The sequence below is a fragment of the Anopheles coluzzii genome, chromosome 2, assembly GCF_943734685.1.
Source record: "Anopheles coluzzii chromosome 2, AcolN3, whole genome shotgun sequence".
NCBI lineage: Eukaryota > Metazoa > Arthropoda > Insecta > Diptera > Culicidae > Anopheles > Anopheles coluzzii.
Genome location: NC_064670.1, coordinates 3702466 through 3729395, shown reverse-complemented (window position 1 = coordinate 3729395; position 26930 = coordinate 3702466). Strand labels below are relative to the sequence as shown.

The 26930-nt window shown below is 47.1% G+C and overlaps 2 protein-coding genes across 8 annotated transcripts in view; both read right to left on the bottom strand.

Moving 5' to 3' along the window:
- LOC120947624 (transcription factor mef2A) overlaps positions 1-1427 on the bottom strand; it is an 82377-nt gene extending 80950 nt beyond the window's left edge. For 3 of the 7 annotated variants that reach the window (XM_040363106.2, XM_040363112.2, XM_040363107.2), the window contains exon 1: positions 1287-1427. The gene's annotated coding sequence lies outside the window, so the exon portion shown is untranslated. The other 4 variants (XM_040363108.2, XM_040363110.2, XM_040363111.2 and 1 more) reach the window with 4 other exon arrangements.
- A 760-nt stretch (positions 1428-2187) lies between these two features.
- LOC120949863 (cell death protein hid) overlaps positions 2188-26930 on the bottom strand; it is a 56377-nt gene continuing 31634 nt past the window's right edge. Inside the window, exons 2-4 of the mRNA XM_040367431.2 lie at positions 9746-10049; positions 9360-9684; positions 2188-6143 (exon numbers count right to left, since the gene is read on the bottom strand). Of these exons, the coding sequence (XP_040223365.2) occupies positions 6060-6143; positions 9360-9684; positions 9746-10049 (713 nt within the window). The 3' untranslated portion in view covers positions 2188-6059. The remainder of the gene's footprint in view (positions 6144-9359; positions 9685-9745; positions 10050-26930) is intronic.

Genomic DNA, 26930 nt, shown 5'->3' with positions numbered 1-26930 from the left:
AGAAACATAAATTTTTCACCGCACAACTATTTTGACACATCGATCGACACTTGATGTAACGAAAGAAGGAAAGAAAGAAATAAAAAAAAGCACCACTCCTTCGCCTCCTCTTCGATCGGCTTTACGGCTTCACCTTGCTTCTTCACACGATCGAAAAGCCCAAACCACACACACACACAAACACACACACGGCCACTTATCCACACACATACACACAGGCCCAGGGAAAAGGCCATCGCCTCCTTTTTCTTGAGACGTTTTCTCCCGTTTTCGCTTCGCCCGCCTCACTCGCACTCGCACAGCAAAGCGCAGAAGAAACCCTAGACGCAAAAGCTATTCACCTTTTATGATATGCCCTTTAAAACAGGTAACGCCGATATGTGTGCCGCGCCGTGTTTGGTACATTCAACGAACCAACGGAACAAACACAACGCAACGCAATGCACATCGCACAGGTAGGCCGCCGGCCAGGCCAGGGGGAACCCTCGGTGGGCCCCTCGGTGCAACTGCACGCAACCAAAACACTCCACCACAGCTCTGGCCGATAATGCACCAGGACAGGACGGGCAAGGGGAGAAGATGGCGACAAACGAAAACAAACGACACACACACACACACACACTTGCCACGCACCGTTTGAGACGCCGTCCGACCAGATTCACGTACACAACCTGTGCGTCAGGACTATTTTCTTCTCTGGTTAGAGGTTTTTTTTTGGGGGGAGCGAAACTTTAAGCCATCGAACGGGGACGGTTCTGGCGCTGAAGACGTGTTTGACGCTTTAACGCACCGTCACAGTGGAATGGTGGTGTAGATAGAAGAAGCATCGGGAAGTTTCATCACAGTAGCCGGCTTTAGAACTTGAACTCGCTTGTGTGTGGTGGACTGGCACTGAACTTACTGTATCGCGAGCAACTGTTGACTCATCTTGCCATGTTGTTTTCGGTATCAAAATTGTATTTGGCCAAATGTTTCACATTCTTCGACGATAGTCAGCTGACGACAACCATTCCGCCGAACGAATCACGGAACACCCTTCACCGGTTACAAGAACACTTTGCTCTCGAATCCCGGCGATTCGCATTTTTGTTTAAATACACACACCATTCCGCCTTTCGTAAACTAAGCGTATTAGCAGCTCACATCTACACTGATACTGCAAGAATTCCGATTTCTGCGCTTTTTTTGCTCCGTCGACCAGCCCGCAGAAAAAAACACACGTCACAGCAGACACACGCCCGGAATCTTTTACCGTTGACTACGGGCGGCTACGCTAGCTTCAGTACCTTTCGTCGGCTTTCCCGATGACGACTGAGGAAAACCTGTTTTTCCGGCTAGCAGGAAACCCGGAAGACTCACGCGACACAATCGGACAAAAACAGCGGCGTACGTACGTGCGTCCTACTCCTCGCGAGAACAGCAACAGATTGAGAGTACCAAATGGGAGAGCAGCACCCGAAAGCTTTTACGAACGAAGGCGTGACAGTGTGCGTTCCAATGCCGCACAGTGGGCCAGGCATACAGTTCATTTCGGATAAAATTGATTTCAAACTAAAATTTATTTATTTTTCTTTCCAAATATTGTAACAACAAACGATTTCGTTACACGAATGTTTATTAATTGCATTGTTGTATAAATGTGCATGAAGTATTGTATCTTTACAGATTTTATAATACGCAAAACATACCGCAAGTGCTGCGTCGCCGCTCACAATACAATTCAGAGGGATTTAGTTTGATCCATAGCCCATAGTGCAATTAGGGCATATGTGTTATACAAACGGTAATTACCGCTCGAATGTCTCGCAATAGTGCTTTGTTTTTCAAAATGTAGCTAATTTAAATCATAGATCATCAATTTGCATCAACATCATTGATCGAATCATTATTATTGTACGTAAGTAGCTAATTTATCTTTTGCATTCACTACCACTGTGCATGCTTGGTGCGAGCCGATAACGCACTCTAGTGGACACTAGTGAAAGCTTTGAGTTAAAAAAGTTCGTTAATGCACACTGGCCGCGCCTTTCAATTAAATTGGTAAAATAGTTACGATTTTCTCATAAATCACGCGGTTAAAATCATATATTCAGATTATTTCATAAAAATGCCTTCCTTTTGAATAACATGGATCCACGTCTCAATAATCCTAGTTTAATTAAAGTTAGCCACCCATACACCTTCTACTTTTGCTTTACCTCATGTTTATTGGCGATCATACAAGAGAGATACAGTTTCCAACAACTATATAATGCGTGACAATGCGTATCTATCGGTACATATTGTTCTAATCGAAGTTCCCGTCGCGTTTACTCGGGGTTTTACTACACCGCCATCAGCCAACAACAGATGCCTCGATCCAGATAACTGACCGACGCACGAAAAAGCACTTTATCTATACTACTAAAAATGCACAAATCGGCATGTTCGATATGTTCTAAAAAGGTTCTATCATGTAATGTCTTAAAAATGAAACAAATAAAACAAAAAAAAAAATACATATATACGTAAGAAATGTAAAATGCCTAGCAGCGTTGCGCATCTGAGCTCCGTTTGACGTTCCTTCTCTGTCGCAGGTGGTTTCTGAACCGGCCCCTCTAGATCTCCCACGATCATTTTTGGCAACATTTTTGCAGCAAAAAAAATGTCATAAGGTCTCAGTGTTAGAACCAAAAGAATTGCAAAATAGAAGAAAAATATCGTCAAAAATCATCGTAGCGATCTTTTGGGTCATCTCTAGTAGCATCGCTAGAATGATCGTGGTAAGGTGCGGTGGTGTCTTTCACAAAGTTTCCTCTTCAGTACAACGTTCCCTGGAGCTTTAAACGCCTGATTCATATATGCTTTTTTACTTCCCTAGAAACCTTATTCGATGAAATTTTACTCGTTCCTTTTTTTATAAATCCTCTTCCGATAAGCTCTTCCCTCCTTCTGCAAACAAAAATAATAAAATGAGATCAAACATCTACATCACAGCCCCTTCCGTACGCCAAAAGCACAACATCAAAAAGAATTAAACACTCCAATCAACGACAGATACCCGGTTTTGGGGTGGCCATATCAGTACCGCCGATGCTACTACTGCACGTGTTTCCAGAATGCACTCTATCTGCAAACCTGTTCAACACACATGTATGTTCCGATCGTCGAAAGCTAAGCTAACCTTAGCAAAAACAAATTACCTACTTCTCATCTCGAAGTAGTTCAAGCGGGGCGGGTTTTTAAGGCCTGCGTATCTATCGCTTCAAAATGTTGCGTTCTTCCTGGGAGAAGCCAAATGCGTTCGGAAAAGCGTTCCCCAGAGGTAAATTATTTAATAATCACCGACAACGGTTCCGTTTCGAACGAACCCGTCTACCTCTAGTATTCGTTTGCCGTATGCTTTGCTTATTAATTTAAATTTTCTTCTCATTGCCACATGCTGTGCGTTGCGTGTGTTGAATGATGGATTCGGTATCCTCGCGTAAACCAAATGCATTGCGCCAAATTATTCTAACTCAAAGGAGCTCGGTAAACCGATATACAAACAAACTGATTCGAGTGCCGATACTGAGATCAATCCTGTCTTTGTTTTCCGCCCATGTAACAACATCATCATCTTTAGTTTGCTAGTTTTGTCTCCCCATCTATTGCATACGGTAGCAGCGGAATACAAACAGAATGAAAAGGTGCATTGAACATAAGAATTGAAGGCACGTTAAGGCGCTTGTTGTACAGACAAGATGGAAGGAAAGGAGAAACACTTTAGCAATTATCGGCGAAACAAAAGTAAAAATCTTTGGGCACCTAACACAGTGACAATTTCTTTTTTTGCAAATATTTGGAATAAAGGATTGGTTTCCTCTTCGTTCTCATTAGCAGCCCAGATAAGCTCACTCGCAGCAGTGCTGTATTGTGCGCAGGTTGGATTGGATCACACAGTGAACTGCAGCTTTCTTTTCTCTCTTTTCACATAGCTGTTTTTACGCTACGGGCTTTTTGATTTGATTGCTGTGTCTGATAACGAATTACAACAGTAACATTCCTCCTTGTAACGAATTTAACTATACTTCGAGCGCTTCATATCTTGTAGCTATTCACCCTCTCACTGTCTTTCGAATCACACTTAGCTTATAGAATGCCTTAAATGTAAGATATAAAAAAAAGAACAGAGACATCAACATTCCTGAAGGCACATGGAGTTGTGGCCATGCATCGGGCGAATTGATCCAAAAGCACTTAATTGTACCAAATTATGCTAAATTTCTATCGACAGCAGCTGAATGCTGCTGCATGCTTTTCTCTCACGTCCTCACGCGTTGGCACTGTTGCTTCACGATTTATCGCCTTCCGGTGGACGATTTCTTCATGTACAAGGTGGTTTGAGGAAGATATATTCTTCAGTGCGTTTTTACCTTTCCTCATTAAACGCACAGTTATCATCCTCTCCTTTGCTAAATACACTGAAAAATGTTGCTGCCTATTCAATGGATACCTGGTAAACCATTATTGCTTCTGCTACCTTGTTTCATTTCGATTCGACTCTCCCAATGGCAAATGCTGTCTTACAGGGTTTTCCGATTTATCTCAAGTCCACAGGACACTTCTAAAATTTCTTGTGAGTCAATCCGATGACTACGACACGATGCCCTGGACTATGGAGCCTAAAATGTATGGCTTTCGATTTGATAAATCGTTGTTGTGTGTTTTACAACTGAGTTGAATCAGACGAAATCCTATGTAAGGGTGGAAATAAACGTTAAAATAACTTTAGCTAGATCGTTGTAAAATCGTCGGTAAAATCATTCTATATTCTACGTGAAGATCATCATTTGAATCAAGCTAAAAAAAAAAAAATGATACTGGATACAAGTATATACTCCCCGGCTGAGATACAACACAAGCATTTCCTACTTCTAAACCTAACCCACACTCGCTTTTCGGGTGGTTGCAAAATGGCAGAGATGGAAGGAGAGAAACAAATTTGATTAACTTTGAGGAAAAGCTTTCGTTCCGAGGGAGGTATAAACATGTACAACAAAGAGATCGAACGTAATGTTAATGGGTTAAAAGGGAAGTGTTAAAACGAAACTCGATGGCTGCGCACCACGTTCCTTAAGCGCTACCGAAACGCGCGTAGTTTGAAATGCATCGTTGCACGAAATCTGGGATAAAACATCATTTTTTTAAAAGCTCAACGGCCACGGGGCGCGTCCTTTGTCTGTCTGTAATACTGCTACTAAGCTTACACGCAACACGGTCTTAACTTTAATATTACACACTACACATCGTCGGTTTGCCGCCACCTTACTTATGGTTCGCTATGCACTAGTTCCCGAAAATAGAAATTGCCTAACGCTATCCTGGTAAGCTGTAAATCAGCTGGTAAGTGTTTCTGCTCCTTCGTAAGATCCCTTTTTGCAGGGTAGAAAAGTTGAGCCTTCAGTGTCCTGTCCTATCGCACGGTGCTTGTAAACAAAAAAAAGGCAAACAGCTTTAAAATGCAACAATGAACGCGTGAAGGATCGTCTTCGATCGATCGACTGCACTCGAGACTCGAGATCGGGATGTACAGAGAATGTCAAACATATAGTCCGGGTTGGGTCTTTTCAAGCTTCGCTTTCCTCTTGCTTTGCCGAGTTCTTCGGATCTTGCGTGTGAAACAGGCACATTGGAAAAGTGTGGCACTTATCGGACAGGAGAGAAACTGTTCCCTAACGCTATTTGGTGAAATTACTCGCACGTTTGCAAGTTGAGACCAATATGAGTTTTTCCTTTCGCTTCCTCCACACACTGATTCTTCGATTTGCGCTTCGTTATTCTTATATCTTTTTTTTATCACGGTGTAAGTTCTAAACCAACGAGTTTTTGCTTTTTTCTTTCTTCGCTCAGCCTGGGACACATCTTTCGGCACACAGAAATGACACTTTTGCTTCTAGAAATTCCAGAAATCCAGCGCTCCAGTCGGGGATGGGATGGGGATATGGTGTGGAGTTAAGGGTCCTGGTTCGTCCCTTGCTGGTTTGTCTTGTCCAACGGCTCTGTGAGCTAACTTGGGACAAGCGTTTGCTGCCGTCGGTTCACCTTGCCGCCAGATATCCACAGCCGAGCACAATGAGCGCCGCGGTAACCGCCATCTGCCACATTAATGGTTGCTCCAGAAACTGAAAAGAGTAGCAAAAGCCGAGAGTTAGACGAGAGTATTGTAATGAGATTTACCCTAAAGGTAAGCTCTTTTTGCGCAACGAGACAAAAACATCAATTAATGCTTCTAATCACACCACATCAATGATCCCAATCCGAACACCTCTACATGTGCCATGTTCTCCGTGCAACACAAACGATCAATCATACCACGAACGAGGTCATCTACAGTTCCCTTGCCCGTGTTCTGGCTGCATCGAGCACTCTCATTTTAATTACAACCTACCATCCCTCTTCATATGCATTCTGACGGCACGAAGCTTACGATGGAAAAACTTTCTTAGAAACGATCGTCACACCAGTTGCGTGGACCTTCGGGGCTTTTCGCTGACCACGACGTTTGTGGTTGATGTTGTATGCAGCGCAAACAGACGCACAAACAACCACACACCCGAGAAGTGGGTCACACGACACTGTGCATCGCCGTCCACGTCCAAGGGTCGAGAAAGGATTCGCTCGCCACTCTGGTGCACCACCAGCGCCGTTGGATGACTCTAGCAAGCCGAGTATTATCAGTAATTTAACCCTCGTTAATAGGTCTTGCCGCAATGGGGAGAATCAAGGGGGGGAAGGGGAGTACACTGCATCGCTGCACCAATGCAGAACGTGATATCGACACCACGTAACCTATATCCAGCACCGCTAACCGCACGCAGCACAGCAGCAAGCGAACGCCGATTTGTAGGCAATTATTTAGCCGTTCTTATCGGGCGCGCGCGAGCTGTCCCGCTTCCGATTTGCTTCTGAAGCTTTTCCCCTCTGCCCATCGGGAGGCGGCAGTGATCTATTTTGCTCACGCACAGAACGGTTGCGCTCACTAATGCACTCACGGCACGACACGTGCCCGATTGAGGACGTGATTTGATTGCGTGCGATTGCAGTACAAGCTGATCATTTCTCTATGATGCATCCGCTCGTAATCGACTCGCGGGATGCAATGCTTTGCTGCGTTAACCTGCGTTATTATTTACCATTCTTTTCATTTTTTCGATGGGGTAACGTGGCGAGCTATTGAATAGAGAGAAAAGTGGATCACACCGAGGGGAAGTCATAACGGTTGAGCTCCCTCATAGCAACTTTCTTGCTCGATATGTGTACGTGTACGCGATTTTATTTGATTTTGAAATGTTATGGAGACATTTACATCTTAAACGTGGTAAAGAACTCCATTTACGCCCTTTCAATTGAATTTGAAGTCCAGGCCTAGCTACAAAACTAATATCACATGTCCATCACATCACTTAAACAACCTAAAAATCTGTAAGGAATTATTCTCCAACTAAATATAAATAAATAAACACAAAATTTCCCTTTTAAACCCCTTCATTGCTGCCATCGTCCAGGACTATCAGACCTTTTGTTTGTGCTGCGATGCCAAGCGTAACGATCACTTATGATCATCTGGAAGCAGTTTTCCTAAATAGTCCCATCCACAAACAACCATCCACAGCCCACTGGGCAGGGCACGACTGTGGGTAGCAGAAACACACACAAACAATAGATGGAGGCGCATGGTCTCCGCCTTCAAAGTCGAATGGGTCAACGAACGCAACCTCCCGGGCCGTACCGGCACAATTTTCACCGATCAAACTGCATCCATTTCAATGCCATCGTTTTGTTCCCTCCGTTTGTTTGTAGTGCGCGATTAAGAAGCGCATCCCCTAACAAATCGTTCAATTTCCCACAGTATATCGCTCATCGCGCGAGGGTAATCAGTAGCCGGCCTGCTGCGCGCGCGTGTGAGTGTGTGTGCGGCGATGGAAAATCATAACACCCCACACCCCGGCTCGCACACCGAGTTGCTTACACGTGTCGCCCGGCGAAAGTGAACCGGACCCGAATTACCCGAGCAGCGAGCAATGCACAACGCACACGTGCGGTCTTGTTCCGGGCGGGTGCGCGAGCGGCAACAGCCCGCAGAACAATAAACACACGCGCACACGCCCCTTCGCGTTCGATCAAATAAACAACACACACACAGATTTTCGCTCCCCTGCTGTGAAGCTGGGTCAGCGCGGTAATGTTTGCTCGCCCTCCGCCCTCGGTGGTTATGATCGCACCCCGCGCCATGATCATTCGGATGAGTCGTGATCGTTTTCCCGTTTTGTGATGGAACCCCGCCAAATGGAAGCAAATCCCGGACAAAAAACAAGTCGCTTTATTTGGTTGCCTTCTGCTGATTTGCGTGATCACTTGCAGTGAAAGATGCGTTTGAGAATGAACAGTGCAGCACAAAAACAGCCCACTGCCACCGCAATTGAAAGAACGTCATTATGAGATTGGCTTCATCCATCAATCCAAGCATAATCCTCAGCCGCGCGATGCCGCGTTAAAAATGGTGTAAGGCAGCAGACACTCGTAGGCACAGTTTTCACCAGCCCGGGACGACGATTCACGGGACGGGGCGACGGACAATTGTTTATTTACGAAAATAAAGCATTCCGCATGGCGTGAGAGATGGGCATGAAAAATAAGGCAGCGCACAAAACACAAAAGGCTATGTACACACGTACACATCAATGGGGCAGCATCGATCATAACGCAGCAGGACGCTTGGCCCATCACTCTGGCCCTCTGCAGAAGCTGTAAACGTAAACACAAAGTGCATCTTCTTCTCCCGGGTGCGCTTGTTTACGCGTAGCCGGGATATCAAGACGACGCGATGATGGTGTACGGTGCTGACGAGGGGCGGGTGGCAGTGGCGGTGGTTGCTACTGGACAGCTAATTATAAACGAAACCATCATCGACGCCCAGGTTCGAAGGGACATGTTAAGTAATTGCTCGAGAGAGAGAGAGCAAGCGGATGGAAAGAACGGGGGGAGAAAAACAACTGGAGCACAACGCCGCTGATGAAGGCTGCTGCTCTGTCCGTGGGGTAGCGCACATAATAGCATAATGATGGGTGGTAGCACTGGGGAGCAGTGTTTGCCGCTGGCGGTGGAGAAGCAAAAGCGGGTGCAGAGTTTCTTGCTCTTCTCACCCGCTTAAACAGTGTACGAACGACCCGTTGGGATGTTGGAATTAACGTTTGTTATGATCGCTCGATTGTCCAGCATTACTTGATGAAAGATTTTCTTCATGCAAATGTGTCTTATGGCATATTTTGAAATCCTGAATCTCCAGAACACAAAAAAAGTTCCAATACTACAACTAATCAATGGATTCGTTTACTTACTCCCGGTTTCTTCGGCTTTGGTGTGCGCGATTTGCGTTTACGCTGCGGGATCTTGCCCGGGAACTCCTGCAGCTGCTCCCGGCCGGCCATGTAGTCGAGATGGGGCGGCACGGCAGCATAGAGCGTACCACCGGACGAGGACGGACTCATGACGGTGGACGAAGATGGCGTACTGAACGAGCTGCTCGGTCCACTGCCATCCATCCCGAGACAGTGCGGACTGCAGCCGGACGAGGAAGTGGCCTGCGATGTGGACGCATCCGACTCGCTCGAATCTCCGTCGTCGTGCCAGTTGAACTGGATCGGCTGAAGCTGTCCCTGATGACTGTGAATAAGAAGTTGTACATTAACGACTGATCTTCGGATATTGGAACCAAAACACCTACTAGTGCGGCGTGCCGGACGAGCACGATGGCGTATCGACGGAGCTGCTTACTCCACTGCTGCTGGAATGACTGTTTGCGGACCCGGGCGGTGGCTGTTGCTGCGACTGGGAGTTGCCCACCGGAGTGTACTGCGGGCCCGGGTTCGGTGTCTGCTGGAAGAACACTCGCGCACCATTACGCCCGTTGGCGGTATTGGCCGGAGTGCGGGGGAAGAACACCTGTCCCGAGCCGAAAAAGTTACCGTTCGCGAACGGACTGCAGGAGGCGCTCGGTGGTGACTGGGACAGCGGTGTTGTTGGGACATCTGTGAACGAAAGGCACAAAATAGGGAATTGGATAAGTCTTTATTCAAAAATTTATTGATGAGAGTTATGTACTTGAAATTATTATTGGAATATCCATACCCGTAAGACCCTGTGTGCTAAGCTTGACTCATTCTTGCACGGCACTGTTCCCAATAAAGAACCCAATTCCACGCACCCGGAAGCACTTTCGGTTCAAGTGCCCCAGTAACAAAAGCCTTTGTTGCGTACCTTCTAACCCCTCGTCAGATAACACACTTCAACCGTCCTAGCTACTGTGGGACTTGCGGAGGACTGTATGTAGAGCGCACCGTCTCCGTATCTCCGTATCGGAACCTTTTTCCTGGGTTCAATTAAAATTCTCACCCAGTGACTCAGGCGTCCACTGTTGGATGGTGGAGCTAGCGGATATGGAGGAACTGATCCGAGTGGCAAGCAAAACACCCGTTAGCAGCTAAGCCTCAGGAAGCATTGATAAAGGCACACGTTTTGCTTGGTCATGCTAAGGGGTGTGTGAGTGTGTGCTATGGAACGGTACTGCATCCTTCGAGTAACTGTTGAGTTAGTACAGTCCGGTTAAAGTGAATCATTTTTAAGTTTTTGTTTTGTTCAAAAGATCCCTAACTTCACTACTGCATGTCATGACGAGCGTACTTTAGCTACAGTTACCGACAACAACGACAAAAAATGAAAGTCTCCCTCCCAAAGCCTCAAGGATGTCGAGAGGTAATTATAAAGTTCAGCAAGAATTGAATTTCCACAACAACCACAAGGATCAATAAAGTGACCCGCATTCAAAGCTCGTCAATTATCGATGCCTTTCTCACGATAAATCCCTTATGCCCCACTGCCTACCTGCACCGATTCGCCCGACTGAGTCAGAAATGAGTTGAATGAAATCAGCAAAAAATAAGCGTACCTCTTCCCCGAGACGAGCGGGTAAATGCAATAAAGCAAGCAAGTAAGCAGGAACAGGATATCCAATCGAACAAGGAACATTCCACCGTGGCGCAGCCCATTTAAGGCACCAGCTCACACACACGCAACGAGGCGCTCCAAGCAAGACGAGCAAAGGAATAATTAAAATTCTCACGTGTGCGACGATCGGTGCGCAAACGATCGATGGAAGATCGGGCTAGAGGTGCAGCAATAATCATAATGATGTTTGGTATGACGCTGGCACCGCAACCGGACCCGTTGTGCCGCCCTCGGAAGAAAGAGCCCACGCGGGTATGCCTTGATTGCGCCTGCCTGAGTTAAACGATGCACCAGAGCGGAACGCAAAAAAGGGCAAAACATCTTGCCACTGGGCATGGTGCCGCTGCCTCACAGGCACATACCACCCAACTGCTATGGTGTGTGACATCATGATTGACCGCTGATTGACTAATCGGGTTTTTTTTGCTTGTTTGTGCTGTTGTTGGCGAAGCATATGTGACTTTACGGTGCAAACACTTCTCCACACTGCAGGGGTTTTCCTCACCAGTCGATCTCACGCAGCCATCTAATGGGAGTATTGTTTTGCCGTCGCGGTTAGCGCGACGCGGTGCCATACTGTCTGGCGCGAGTTCTCGACACGCTTCCGCCGCGAGAGTAGTGCACCCTTTTGCGCGTGGTGTTTCATTACGTCGGGCCGTCGGGTTCCGGTGGCTTTCGGTTGGTTCGGTCGGTTCTGGTGTGTTACTTGAAACTTTTCCGCTCGCGTGTCTCAATTTACCACAAAACGGGAATCTCCGAGCGCTTCTCAGCCAGTCGGTGGTTTTTGTTTACGTATCAGTTCTAGCATCGGCTATTAAGTCGTGAAAAAAATGAGTGGGAACATTCAGACGACAAAAAAACACGACACACCACGGGAAGCTACTTTGTTACACTTTGCTTATCTGATTGAGATCATTCCGATGAAACCTCTGGTGTTTTTTTTTTTTTACTTTCGAACGACTACAAGCCTCGTTTGTATTATCGCCGCAGCAAGATAGTGATCGCGATGCTGAATAGGTGCAACAGAACGCGTGCCACCGGTTTGTACCCACTCGTTAACCTTCCGGTGTGTGATTTGTGTAAGCTTTTGCCGGGTGAGTGCTGGGCCGGAACGGATTGGGGCGGACAGTGGAGTTCGTTTCAAGTTGCGTTTAACATTTCGCACGGTTGAGAACACGGCGAGCAAAGAAGGGGCTCCTTCACACACCGGGCACTTGTGGTCAGCACCAACAGTGGAAAAAGTAACCCAACACTTAATGCCTTCCACTCTGTTCGTCGATTGGAAATAAATTATTCAAATTGAGTTGTGATAAATGTCCCACCAAAAAGGAATAAAATAGATTTAAAATATTGACTCACACCCATTGGGACACTCATTTTTTTGCTAGTGCTATTGGAATCATGCTTCCCTTTCATTGCACATCCAACCATCCAACTCGCCGCGGTACAGGTTCATTCTCCAGCCGCGACAACAGCGAGTGATTTATCGCAACGGTTAACCAAATCCGGCCAGAAATCGAATCAAAGCATAATGGATCAAACCACCATGGGCAGACGGGAATGAAAATAAAACATTTATTATACACCAGCCACTCGCGCTACTGGCCCCGACGGTCCCCGCTGGATGCATGGATTATGCTCCGCTTTTTGTTGGTGCTCCTGCTGTTGTTGTTGTTGTTGTCCTCCTTCTTCCACAACGGTTTGCTTGCGCGTTGCATTTGACACCAGCGTCTTCCACGGTCAAGGATTGAATGTCTGCGTGTTCATATCGTAACGGAAGCACCATCGCCGGTTTCCTTTCTCCAAAGGCGAGAGAAAACGGCGAAAAGGTAGAGGAAAACGTGAAGCAACAAAAATCAGTTATGGAAATAAAATAGGGCCACGGGCCAGGTCACCGCAGCGGGCACCGGTAAACCGAAACTCCGAGCTGCAGCCGCCCGGGGGGCTCTGCGCTATGCTTCACCCTCATTTGAATATGAAAAAAATACGCCTGCCCGATAACCCGTGATTCACGGACACCCGAGAGACGCAACGTCCTGCACGTCCTGCATACATCCACACACACACACACACACACACACCCTGGAGCACGGTGCATACGGTAGCTGCATTCGGGAACCCGTTCTCACCCGTGTCAATGCACTCCATGTGTCCCGCGGGCCGCTTGGAGCCAGCTAATGGGGAAGAACAAGAACATGGCGCGACGGAAAATTGGCCCCGCCGGGTTCTAGCGGCTCGGAGAGCTTGTGGAAAGCGAATCCGTGAGGCAGGGCGAAAGACCAGGAAAGAAAAACCAGTTCCGTAGCGTGGCCTACTTATCTCGGGTGACGCCTTCGCACCGCGGCTTACCGAGCGGGGCTTTTCGGTGCCCCGACGATACACGAGAAGGACAATTTCGATGATACAGCCGGACGAAGGGATTCGGGGCGACTGGATATCAACCAATGAGGGGAGGAACAAAAACCGGGTAGGTTAAACCCGTTTCGATAACGCGCGCACTGTACGAACATTGTAGAACGGCGGTACGTGCATCTCGTGTGAGAGGGGTTTGGATTGGTTCTTACCACAGGCAAGGTGTGTAGGACGGAACGGGTTCGAGATAGCGTAATGTGTTGTATGTGTTTTTGTGGATTAAAAAAAATGAAGAAAACAAGGCCACAGTTTGATCCTTTAAAGCTGAATTAAAAATAGAATTATAATATTGCGATAAAGAGAAGAGAAAACAGCAAGACAAACCACATACAAAGCAGGACCATTATCCATGGGCGTGATGCTTCGTATCTTTCTCTCAGAATAAAAAGCGCGCCAAAACTTCCAAACTTCTTCCAAACGGACCGAAAAAGGAAAATAACAAAACAAATCACCAAACACAACGCGCTACCGAAGCGGACACGGACCGCGCAACGAAAGACGAAGAAAAGTCGTTGTACCCTGGCTTCTTGATGATGCTGCTGCTGCTGCTGTTGGATGGATGGCTGGAGGGCTTGATTGCATTAAGTGCACGTGGAGAAACGCAGGACAAGACGCGTCCAAGACGCGGCGGCTACCCACACCAACACACTGCGCGTGGCCACATTATAACAACACTTTCAAGTGGAAGGCATAAAAAAGCAACAACCCCCCAAACAAACGCTCCGAACAGATGGAACGATCGAGCAGTAAATCTGGTTTGGTACGCAACGATCGTAAAATGATTTACAAAAAAAGGAACTCGAGCAAAATTTATCGGCTACAGGAATAGTGATGTGTTTTGAGTCTATTTATGGTTTAGTTATGAGGAATATTGAAATTAATTTAATAAAACCATTCAAAGAAAATAGAAGACTGTGATAAAAATGAGTCGATTTTCATTCGTTATATCTGCCATATGCAATTGTGCATCTTACGCAATAAAACTTAATTGTATTTGTGTCGATTTGCACACCACCCATTATCGAACCCGTTCCGTTTGATTATTTTCCATCTACTAAGTATTGTAACGAGCTATAGATCTGCCATGCACAAAAGGGTGTCGCTCGAAACAGCCGAGAAGCGTTGGAAATGGGGTAAAACAGAGGTTAGCTTCACCAATGAAGAGGAGATGCTAGCACCCCCAAAAACACACCCCCTTCCTTCGGGGCGCAATTCGCTGGAGGAACAAAAGCAGTCGAGAGACGCGACAAGAAGGGCTTCAGAATGGATGTTCGGCGCGTCGTAGCAAACGAGTCCGGAAAAGGGAGCGAAAGAGAGAGAAAGCCATCGCGAGTGATCGTGGCTTTGGTGCGATCGAATGACAGAGGGAAGCAGCTTCCCATGGCGGACACTCGCCGCGACCAGTGCAGCCCAGGAGAGGTACAGTGCCGTAAAAACGTAAAGTGAACGCAGACACAAGAAGCAACAACAAGCAGCGTAAACGAGGACGAAGAAGAAGAAGAAGAAGAGGGACAGATTAAAGCTAAAAAGCATCGGGGAAAAATCGTAACCGATGAAGCGTACAGGAAGGTCCGGGCGCGCGCGCACACAAGCAGAGAAGCATAGAACGAGAACGAAATGGTAGAAAATCGAGCAAAAGCTACGGAGCGGATTGTAAACAAAAACAGAAATCCGTTCACTTGCCCCCGTTCTCCCCGTTCGGCCCGTGGTTGCATCCAGCGGAGTGCATCCCGGCCCAGTTGCAGTTGTTGTACACTTTTCACCCCGATCTGACCACAGCACACACACGCGCACACACACACACACAGATGATCCTGAAATTGTGCCCCCAACGCACACAACCGCATACGCATCCGCACACGCCGAGAGCGTCCAGAACGAAGAAAAGCGTGAATATTAAATAAATAAAAGCGATAAATAAATAAAAAAAAAGCACGGGAAAGGGAACGAAAAGGGTGGCGGATGATCAACCGGGGGAAGCGAAGGGAAGATGCAAAAGAGAGAACCTGATTCATCGTATTTGTGTGTGTGTGTGTGTCTGTTGACCTGTGCGTTTGTGGTGTAGTAAAAGGCCAAGAGAAAAAGATCGATTGTTGAGTGAAGAAGTGGAAGGAAAAAAAAGATAAAGGCGCGTTGTATGCTGCACTTGCGTGTGCGCTGTCGTACGATGTGCACGGGAGAGCAGCATAAAGAAAAGGCAGCAACGCCAAGCGAAGAAAAGGAAGAAGAAGAGGAAATGAGGATAAAAGGCAATAGCAATAAGAGGACACACACCGGGGCCGGAGCGAAACTGGCGAACAAAACAAAAACGTAAAAACGTTAACGTAAAACGAGCTCGAGCTGGCTCGAAAGACGGCTCTGGGTGCGGGGTGAAAACGGGCAGGGGGAGTGTGTAGAAGATGGTGAGAGGAAAGGATAGAAAAGAAAGTACGATCGTAATTATGGATCATGTGGTGGACAATGGAGAACGGAGAACGGGTGCAGGATACGGCGGGGAACGATCCGTGTATGTGTACACGTTCTGTAACGCGGGCAGAATAATTCTCGGGCCCTGATTTTCAGACAATCGTCCGTTCCCTTCCTCGTCTGTGTGTATGTATGTGCGTTCGGGGTGAATATTGCAGAGGGCTGAGGGTGCAGAAGGGGATGGAGCGAAGCTGTATGAAAGCAAAACGAGAACCAAAACAACACCGTGCATTTTGAAGCTCGTGTGTGGAGAGAGAACGAGGCTGAGGTTGAAGTAGTATCAAAAAGAAAAGAAAAACCTTATAAACGATCAAGCCACGATCAAGACGGTGCTGCCTTCTCGCGATCGCGCCAAAAGCGACGCACTTCGAAGATGCATCCGTTTATACCGGAGTGCTCAGGGCGCTCGGGAGAACGATTCTCTCGGTCCGACCCGATCGTTTGTTTTTGTTTACCTTCCCGATGTAACACGCCCATGCATGCGGCCCGTGGGCATGTAACGGCAAAACCTGTTCTGGCTTCACCCACAGGACGATCGAAAGTTCCCGCTCAAAAATCAGCCGTACGCTCGCTGTGCCACCTCCAGGCAAAATAAAGAAAACAACAAACAACAGAGCCTTCCGTTTGACAAGGAACGAACGGCTTGCGCATGTGAGATGAGAAGGCACGGCCGCGCTGAGGGGTCTGGAGCTGCAGTTTGCACCCCCTTAATGTGGGGGAACGGAGACGGATAAACGACGCCCAACCCCACGGGGTGTGGAAAGACCCCCTCCCTTCCGTTCGATCCACCTACCATCATTCTCGGCGTGTTCCAGAGCTACATCTTTGCTCTTCTTTGTTTGTCCACCCGTTTTGGGGTCGTTGAAACCGAGCGTTTACTCGGCAGCCCAGGTGTTCTGTCCGGGTGCCCGGCTCGGTTCTGCGAGCGATCATTTGTTTTGCCACGCAACCCGGTTCCCCCGCCTTCCACCCGAGCGACTCTCATGATTTTCAGCGCGCGCGCAGATTTCAACGATCGAACAAGCAACGAACCTCCGAACGGCAAACCTTCGTGTGCTGTTGTGTATGATTCTACCCTCTGTACGGTGGTTCGTCCCTGAAGCGGACGATTTAAGACAAGAGGCGAGAGGGCGCGAGGCACGTCACGTCAATCTGAAATCGTCTTGCGATGGACTTTCTTTCCCGATCCCAGCCAACCAGCCACCATTCGAAAGGGTTTATTGCAGCTTCCAAAATGGATTTATTGTTCTTGGCCCGTTTCGTCCTGCCCGTCTTCGCGCGGCCTACAACAAACTGACGAGAGTCACGCAGATCAGTAGCAGCGTCTTAACTCACGCGCTTTGGAGCATATGGAGATGGGCATGAGTCTGTTTGTGTGTGTGTGTGTGTGTGTGTGTGTGTGTGTGTTTGTGGTTTGGCTACCGAAGCGTAATCGGTTGCTCAATTCTTATTCCTCCAATTTACGTCTCAACCATATGGGGGGCTACACCAAACGTGGCAGGAACACACGGGGTAGGGTTGAGCCAGAAGATTTAAATCCCATTTAAAGGAGAGAAAACGCTCAAGCTACAGAATTGAACTACCGTTCAACTGGCAAAGTCATCGACCCGGGGGGCGATGTTTTGGGGAACAGGGTTGTGGTCTGAGGCCCCGGCAAGAAGCAAAAGAGAACGGGCTACTGCAGCGCGATCGTCGTGCAGTACACCCGCTGACCGGAACGATCGGAGTGGCTTCTGGTTGCTGCGATCTGGTTGCAGGCGTCACTTGCACAGCACGCGGGCTAATATTTAATCCTGCTGCTGGATGCACCGTCACGTTTCCTGCACGACTGCGAGCGTTTCGGGAGCGATGAGTTGTTGTTGGCCCATCTGTCAGGCCAGACACGTTTTCGGGATCGTTACGCAGTTTTTACGAAGCTACCGAATTGCTGCTGGACGAAGATAATTGTGTTATGCATGGTGCTTGCTATTTCATTCCTGTCCATGGAGGTTCATTGTCATTGCTGCAACATTGTTTGGCACACAGCACACAACAAGTCCAAAAGAAGATAAGCGCTCTTTTGTGTGAGATTGATGCATCTCTGGGTGTGTAATTATCGACACGATGATATCGAAATTATCGAGCCGAAATGCATGGAGGACGTTTAACGGAGGGTGGTATTCGTTTTCCTCAGCTTCAGCAAAACCGAGGAGGATTGACATTAAAGACATTAAAGAGTAGGCTTTGTACAGATCGAGCCCTTGATGATCATTAACACATCATACGACTCTTGGAGTGATACGGATTCATTCTCTGCAAATGTTTCTTAACAAAGCTCCACTTCAAAACAGCAGTGTTGTGCCGAAAGTATAATGCGTTCGCGTTTAACAGTAAAAAGAGCTGTAGAATTAACAATTTCACGAGCATTCAACAGTAACCAAAATAAGGCTCCTCTCCCGAAAAATGAAGCATATCAAATCCACACCCAACATGCTTCTGGGCGCACCGAACAAGGGCCACTGTTTGAGAAAAGCAGAAATAAAAACCGCAAGCACAAACCGCAACCAATCTCGGGTAGCCTGCAAGCGTCCCACCCATCTCCCAAGGCAAAACCACACCAAATCCTTTTGGTTAGCTCTTGAGGAAAAGATTTATTTGGCACCTTATCCACCAGTGGCCCGGTTTCTGTTCTGATGCGCATCGAAATCGTTCGTCGTTAATGTGCTGTCTTACCCCGCTTTGCGCGAGAGGGCAGCGACGGTATCCCGTACCGGTAGCTGAAATGAGGCTTTTCAGCTTTGTTTCGTGCGACTGATCCACAGTCTCGGCTGTCGTTCGCAAATGATGCTCCTCTGCTCCTTTTTGCGGTTGCGGCCATGCGTGTGTACATGTGAATGTTTTCTTTCTTTGCCTTTTTGTGTGAGCTGTGTTCAGTCCTGCTTATTTATTGTTATTAATCCACGATCGTAAACATACGCAAGGGTGTAGGCAATAAAACTGAGCTTCGGTCAGTGTAAGATGCAACCTTCGTTGATGTATACACACCAGAGCACACACGCACACAACAGAAGAGCACGAACGAGCGACAACCTGCAAGAACATATCACTGCTGGAACGGCTTTGGAGATTCATCACGAATCGCCCAGCACAACAGCACCGAAATGGTAATGACCGGTGCAATAATCTTTGTTATTACTGGCCATCAAAATCATTCGTGTCTTCTCAGGTTTTTTGTTTTGCGTATCTTACTGGTCAAACGCGTATGTTGTTTTGCAGGAGAAAATTATAATAATAATCGGGAAAGCGCACATCGCCTCGCAGTCGTACGGTGGGGCGTCGTTTCTTAATGAGCCAACAGTTTCCAAACTGCTTTGCATGGTGCAATTCAGTCTGTATTTTTTTTTTTGCAATTTGGCAGACATGATCATTGCAAGATCATGCTGTGGGTCAAACAGGATGGATTCTGCAGAACCTATGCTGAGATCAAACCTTCCCTTAAATAATTGGAAGGATACGCTAAACACGTTTTTTGGCTTTACTGCATCTCCCCACAGCTTCGGTAATCGACATTGACTTCATGTTTTCGCCCTGCGCATCCATTGAAAATTATAATACAGAATCAATAAATCAATCCATGTGGTCAGACCTCAGTTTAGAAACAAGTCTTTGTTCTTCAATGTTCAGCATCTAACCAGAACAACTTCCAGGAAGGTCTTCGTTCGCGATTTTCGGTAACTACCGCACCAGGTTTTACGATTCCAGACGCGCTATTATCTGGTTGCCCATCGTCCAGGAAAGGACTGGTCGCGAGCGATTAAGAAAAGTATTTTGGAGGCGTATCACACCGTGAACCAGATTTTGTGTTGGAAAAACGATCTCGTATTGCATCATCTTCGCTTGACGGAGGCCGGTTTCGGCAATCTTCATGCCCTTTTTATTGGTAGCCTGTCTTGGCCTGTCTTTAAATTTTAAACGGAAATCCTTTCCGTGCCAACTCAAAACATTCCCCAAGGGTATGGTTTGCTAAAAAATGGACTTTGTTTTATGTTTCCTTCGTAATGGGAGAAAAGGGATAAAGAAAAATCGTTCAAAACACAACCATTGTGTCTCGAGAGACAACCACCTGCATTAGAAAAAGGGTTAAAAGAGACAGGGACAATAATTTGCCAAGGAATCCAACAGCGAAACCGCCCTTAAACCGCCGACTTGATTCCGCGAACATAATAGTTAAAATATTTAATGGTGACTAATCTTTTGACCGTCATCGGTTGATGGTGGAATGCTTTGTGTTTTGTATCGAGCTTTCGCTGTCTGGCTGTGAGTCATCTAACACGCGAGAGATGCTGAACCGTTTCGAATAAAGCAAATACTTTAATATTACCGTTCAAGTTGCATCATGTTTCATAATTTAATTTTCACGCAAACTGAGGGGAATAATAGGTAAGAAAAAACAGCACACATTCACACAACTGTACTGTTGATCGATTACTGTACTGTGGTTAAAATCTCCAGCACGATCAATCACACCATTCTAGCACGCCTTGTCACTCATCCTGCTGCCACGGTACATCAAACAGAGCGAACGACTACTTCATTTGCGCACCAATCGTTAGTAATCACGTTAGAGGACGTCATTAGGAAATGTACACACACACACACACAAACACTGCTGGACAGTAGTCTATCGATGTCCTTGGTGGAAGACACTAATTGACGCAGGACGCCTTCTTTGCAGCGGATCGCATCGAACTGCCCCTACAACCGATACGATGACGTCGTACATGACGTGCCTGCTACTCCCAATGACCGTAATGCCGTACAATTGCATGCGCACTCATTCATTAAACAGTCAACTCCCGCGCCTCCACCCCCCTCGGGAAGCCTCGGGATGTCCAACCCTCCTGATCAAATGTTGTGAACTTCAGCACTTGCACTTGGTGCGTTTGCTACGTTTTGTTGATTCTACGCCTGGCTACGGCTGGCGCGCAGAGGGTTCACGCGCACTTAATTGACTAATTGCCAACGTTCCTTCCCTTCGTACAAACACAAACAGGGAGCCAATTTTTCCATCCCCCGTACGCAAGCTGGAGCTCAGGCGGGAAAGGAAAAATAGGCCACGTTTCCCGAAAGCAAAACCGTCACTGCATCAGCGATCGGCTAAATGAACGTTGATTGGATTAACTTTTGCAAACGATTTACAATCGTTTGCCATGGGGGGGACATGAAGAGTGTTGTACTGTTGCCATTCGAAGGGGAGGACACAAACATCCTTTTGCATCGAGCGTGGAACGTTTTTTTTTTTTCGCTAGCGAGGCGTTCACTGCTACACAGTGCTGGACAAATTAGGGCCAATTACGACCCCGTGTGGCTGGTGCACTGTGGTCAGCTGTACCACGACCTATGGCGATTAAATCATGATCTAGCCCGGAGAAGCCTTGGCAAAGTGCAACAAAACCTACCCCACGGGAAACGAAAGAGTCACTTTGTACAGATGCCCTTTTTTGCAGTGAATGCAAATTCTACAACCCGTTCAAAATAAGCAAATCGTCGGAAAAATAAATTTGAAAACAATCACCGTATGCGGGGAGGATTTCCTGCATTTAATTGCTGCTTCGATTATCACACCGGAGGTTCTATTTGCGTTTCCGGGATGGTAAAATCTTCGTTTTTGCATCGTGTGTCATTGATTTTCGCGATGAGTATCTAACTCTATTCCGTTTCAAGGCGGCTACAGTTTTGAATGATACGAGTATTTTTTTTATGTTAAGCCCTACCTTAACATTGTGGCTTTAATGTACTTTAATAACATGTTATATTTACTTTCGATTGAATTTCCATTTTCTAACTCTATTCTACATGCTCAAATCATCGCTGCATATCATCAGTAATCACCCTCGCACCTCGGTTATCTGCCCGCATCGACAGTAGGTGCATACGAAATTGCAATCAAAACATTTGCATCACCTCCCTCTCCCTCTAACAAGATGCAGCAGCCGCGACAAAGTGCATCCCGCAGCGGCAGCGCAATTTGCATATTAGTTCGCTTTTATGTCTTGGCTTTTGACGCCATTGTTGTCGTTATTATTAGCTTCGACCGAGTCGTTGCATCAGGCGCCCATGGCTTCGGTAGAAGCGGGTGCCAAAGCCTTCCTTTCCCGCCTCAGAAAAAAAAAAACAGTTGGGCAGGGCAAGCATGGCCCCCAGCGGACGAAGGTGGGAGGGGAGATGTGTGAGGTTGAACTGAAGACAACTGTGATGGGCAACAATTGATCGGTGAATAGAACGTCGAGCAGTGAATAATTGCACACATGTGCACTTAGAATAATTCATTTACTGCAAATCTCCCCTCCTAGGGGGTGGGGAGCACTCGCAAACAGGCCCCCACCGGAGGAAGGATGGCTCTGTGGGGTGGGCAGAGCGGGAGAGACAGAGCAAAGGTTAGCGTGGACGGCGTAAGGATGCCGCGAGACTGTCGATCGTCGGCGAGTGTTTGGAGCGGGGCAAATAAAGTTGCATTCGACGGGACGACGGGGACGACGGGGGCGGGCGTGCGCGTTAGCAGAGCCTGCGCGTCTAATGAATCCGACTGCACCCGATGCACCACGAGCGCGGTGGCATACGGAACACGCCGTCGGCTTGTCTTGTCGCTTGATCGGGCCCCGCTGTACGGATCGGAGGGAGGCTTATGCAATCAGGCAAGCGCTCAAGGTTAGCAGCGTACGCCGGTACCACGCGATACCGCTGGCAAAGCTGGGCTATTTCCTGGGCTACTCTTTTTTCGCGCGCGCGCTCGTACGTGTTGCTCGCTCGCTGTGGTGTGCGCTTTGTGCCAAAGCTGGGCATCGAGCGGCAGAGGCAGAGGGACCACAAATAGTGCACGTATTTGTCGGTAATTTGTGATCGGTTAGTAATGTGCGTTTGAAGTTTTTTCTTCTTCTTCTTCTTCTTTATGATGCCTGCATGTATCACCCTTCACCATACCGTCCAATGCAACCACATCATGTATCGTACTTGTTTCTAGCTTCTTCTGTTGCAGTCTGCTGCATTAAATGCATCAAATCTTAACCGCGAAGGTTGACGTTTAGGAGTCTGTGGGCCTATGCTGCTGCGCTGCGTTTATGTTGCGTTTAGCGCGGTGCCACGGTCGAACACTGGGTGCATCGCTTCATCATTTGTGATTACAATCGCCAACCGTCGTCGGGGTTGTTTGTGGTGGTATTCTTTTTTTTTTATTCCTATTTCATCGCATGTTTTAGCTCCACACAATTGCTGATGTCTGATTGTCTAGTTGCTGTCTACATTTGAAGGATGCAACTCTAATACAAAAACGACTGTTACATATTATTTATTTTAAATAGATATATCGTTTTGGAAAGCTTATTTTATCAACAAAAAAATCCTTCTAAAGTTTACTTGGCTTTTCCTCTTCAAAGGAACCACAGGAACTGGCACAATTTATTAATTAATTAATTGCATTTAAATGAAACAGTTAGCTCTGGGTTGTTTTTGGGAATATGCTTCATTTTAAAATTGAACTCAACACGCCCATTTTGTTAATCTCCTAAGCCCTGAGATATAATGTTAACAAGTGGTTGAAAAACTGAGCCGTTTAAACCATTTACCTTGTAATGTAGAACAATTGTCGCGAAGCATCGCACATTAGATGGATCCGGTCGGTGTGAAACATAATTGAAGCCACAACATAAAAAGCTCTCAAAATAAGAGCGTTAAATCCATTCTTAATGTTGCTGCTGGTGCTACACTCCACGCTGGCACCAATGTCACCCGAGCAGCGAGCCTTCCTGACGGTCACAGATGCATTTAATTGTTCCACTGCACGTGAACGCGTCTTGTTCCGTATGCTGTTGACACATTATCATTAAAGCTCGCAAGCGCCGTTGCACCTCAAACGAGCTTGTGGTCGGGTATGCGCGGGCTCCCCCCAACATGTCAACCCCATTTTAGTTGGCTCTAGGTGAAGCATTTTTTTTTGTTATTCTGGTCATTGCAATCCATTTGCCATTAGTTTCTCGCTGCTTAAGATGCTTCACCGTTCTGCCAGCGACAAACGCTACCATTAAAACCGGTCGTCGGTGAAGTAGGGGGGGATATTTTTTTAATTCATCAAAGTGTCAAAAGCGTGGACTCGATTCTGAAGCGGAGTACCTTTGCTTAAGAGCTACTTTGCCACCACAACCGATCGTAGACGATCGCATGCATTGACGTGGAGCGAAAAAAACGGTCTCATATTAAACCAAACCATCTACACGTGGTCTGGTCTTGTAGTTATTTTCATGCTTCTCTACAGAACGCAAACATGTGTGGTCATGGGCTCATGCTGTGTGTGTGTGTGTTTTTTCTTCTTCTCTACCCAACAATACAGCACACCACTTCCCATCCCGTGCAGCTTTTCTTGCTGCACTTAGGCGCGAGGGTTGCTCCTCGCATTAATCTGCAACTCATCGCTCGGCATCAAACGGCATCCTTCGGGCTGTTCGCCGATCGGACGGGGCAATTTGAACGATCATTAAATGATATGTGCATTCATTGTTATTTATCTAGTGTCATTTTTCGTCTTCGTCTCCCCTGCTTCACCCCATCCATGCAATCGATAATCATCTTTGCCTCGGCAGACCGGTAGCTCGCAAAGTGGTTCGCAATATCATGTTTATTTAAAGCCATTTGGTTCGCCTGCCCTGATCCCTTGCGATCGTTTGGCGATGCGCAGCCACCGTCGGCCATCGCTCGGCCCCGCAGGATCCATGTGCAGATGTCGTGCTTTTTTGCACGTTCCTCCTCAGATCAAGCCCACCGATCAGTGGCGGTGCGCGTCCACTCGGCGCGAACCAATGAGCATAAGCTTCGAAGCTCACGCCTCGTACGCGAGTCGCGAAATTACTCCACTCCCAGCCGACCGTGACATGTGGCATGTGGGGGCAGCATTATTGCAGCATAAAATTTTTATTAATATGTGCACGTCGTCGCCATGAGCTCAGAGAGGCAAACACGGCAAACATACTGCACAAGGGGACGAATCGATCGATACGTGAGTGATCTGGGAGAGACCGGAATGATTACACTACGGCCACGGGTACATTATCGGTGCACCGCTAAAGCTCTATGAAAAAACATAGGAAAATTGAACGACGAAGGAGAAGGAAAAAAATGTACGTGCAGTACGTGCAGTATGAGAGAATTGTGTGCTATTGTCAAGGTTGGCCTAATGATCGGAAAAATTACAGTGCCCCGGTTAGTGTTTGTGGAGTAGCCGCAGTGTGGGTCACGGGATGGAAAGGAAAAACATACAGTACGCAGGCGCAAAGTGGATCATGATGAGTGTGGAATAATCAGTCATAAATAAAAGGTCAAAGTTTGTCTCGAAGTAGCTACAGAATACGTGTGTAAATCATTCTTGTAACAAGCGATAAATATGAGTCTGTATGTATTATTTTACATTTTATACTGCATCTAATTGCTTACAACTTGCTGTTGCTTTTTATTAGAATTTATATCAAGCTATTTTCATCACAACCATCAATTAAAAACATAAATCAATTACCAATTGAGAATAAATTAAGCTTTTTGCTTTTGCTAACTCGACTCGGAACATCAATCAGAGCACCAAGTCCCGTAACAATTATAAAGATATCGCTGTAAACTACAAATTCATTCGTTATTCAGAGTGATCACAAACGTTAAAGTTCATGAACCGCCGTTAACCCTTTTATTGCGTCGGCCCTAAGAATATAAGCGGCCGCCCTTAGGTGTGGTCCTAACCCGATAAGCGGCACAAGCAAAGCGAACTGGCGGGCAAGATCGAAAAGAAAGAAGGAAAAAAACCTATCATGAAACATGATAAGCGCCATCGTCGGCGTTATTCCTACGCGGAACTCTTCAACGCGCGCTTGGTTTGAAGTTCAAGCGCGCTCTGAAAATAGCTTCAAACTCCGGCTCCGGCTACCAAGATATGATGGATCCAAGTCGTTGCGTATGCAAGCCGGCGGGGTCAGTACGCATCGTACGATCGCGTATCGCATGCCGCCCGCCTATCGGTGTATGCATGCGCGCTGCCAGGGGCGGAGTGGGAGAAACGGGTGCGATTTGTTTACGGAAACCAACGCCGATGCACTCGCGATCGCTACGCGCGCGTGGTTCGAAACTTCAGAGAGATTTGGAGAGCAAACAGTAACAGTAAAAGGAGGGGGCAGAAGGGTAGAAAGGGGGGGGGGGGGGGGTAGAAGGAGGGGTTTCTTTAGTTGAAGCCGTACAAAAACAAGAAACGAATCACAAGTGCACCACGAGAACAGAGTGGAGGAAAGCCTGCGGCTGACCGAGGAGGAGTCGATGCTTGCAGACTGTGTACGTGCATGTGCATGTGCATTAGCATGTGGGGAACCGCATCTAGCGACACCTCCTCGTCCAACTCGTTCTAATGTGCAGTCGCTTTGCCTCCATGCTCCCGCTGCTGCTTCCTTTCGCCCCTTCGCTAACCCAGGAGGTCCCAATTGAAATGGATGGTTAATTTATGGTTCGCGCTCAAGCCATCGTTGCAGTCTCTCCATTATCGTTCGGCCGGCTACGATGTGTGCGCGGCTTGTGCAAGTGCTGATGTTATGCAATCGGTCGCGCAAAGCGTGGAAGGGCGGCAGCAATAGGAGGAGCAAGTGTAAATATTTTATTATTATAATCACAAACACTTGCCCCCGGGCACGATTCTCACTGGAGGAGAGAGGCAGCAACGCTAGACGAAGAACAACTGAAGATGGGGAGAATGGTAGCCACAACTATCGCAAGGGGGGTTGTTTTTATTGTGGGAGAGAACTTGCGAGAAAGAACCGAACATCTGGATGCGAGGGGATGTGTGTGACCGATATGTGAAATGGACGAACATTTGTTTGGACGCATTGGATTCCATCCGTCTTGCTTCACGGAATAAACCCAATGCTTCTCAAAAATGGTATCTTAATATAAGATAAGCATACGTTTACATACCATTGCGCTGATTTATCAGAAAACATCTCTCTTATATCTCGCTATAAACACGCTAA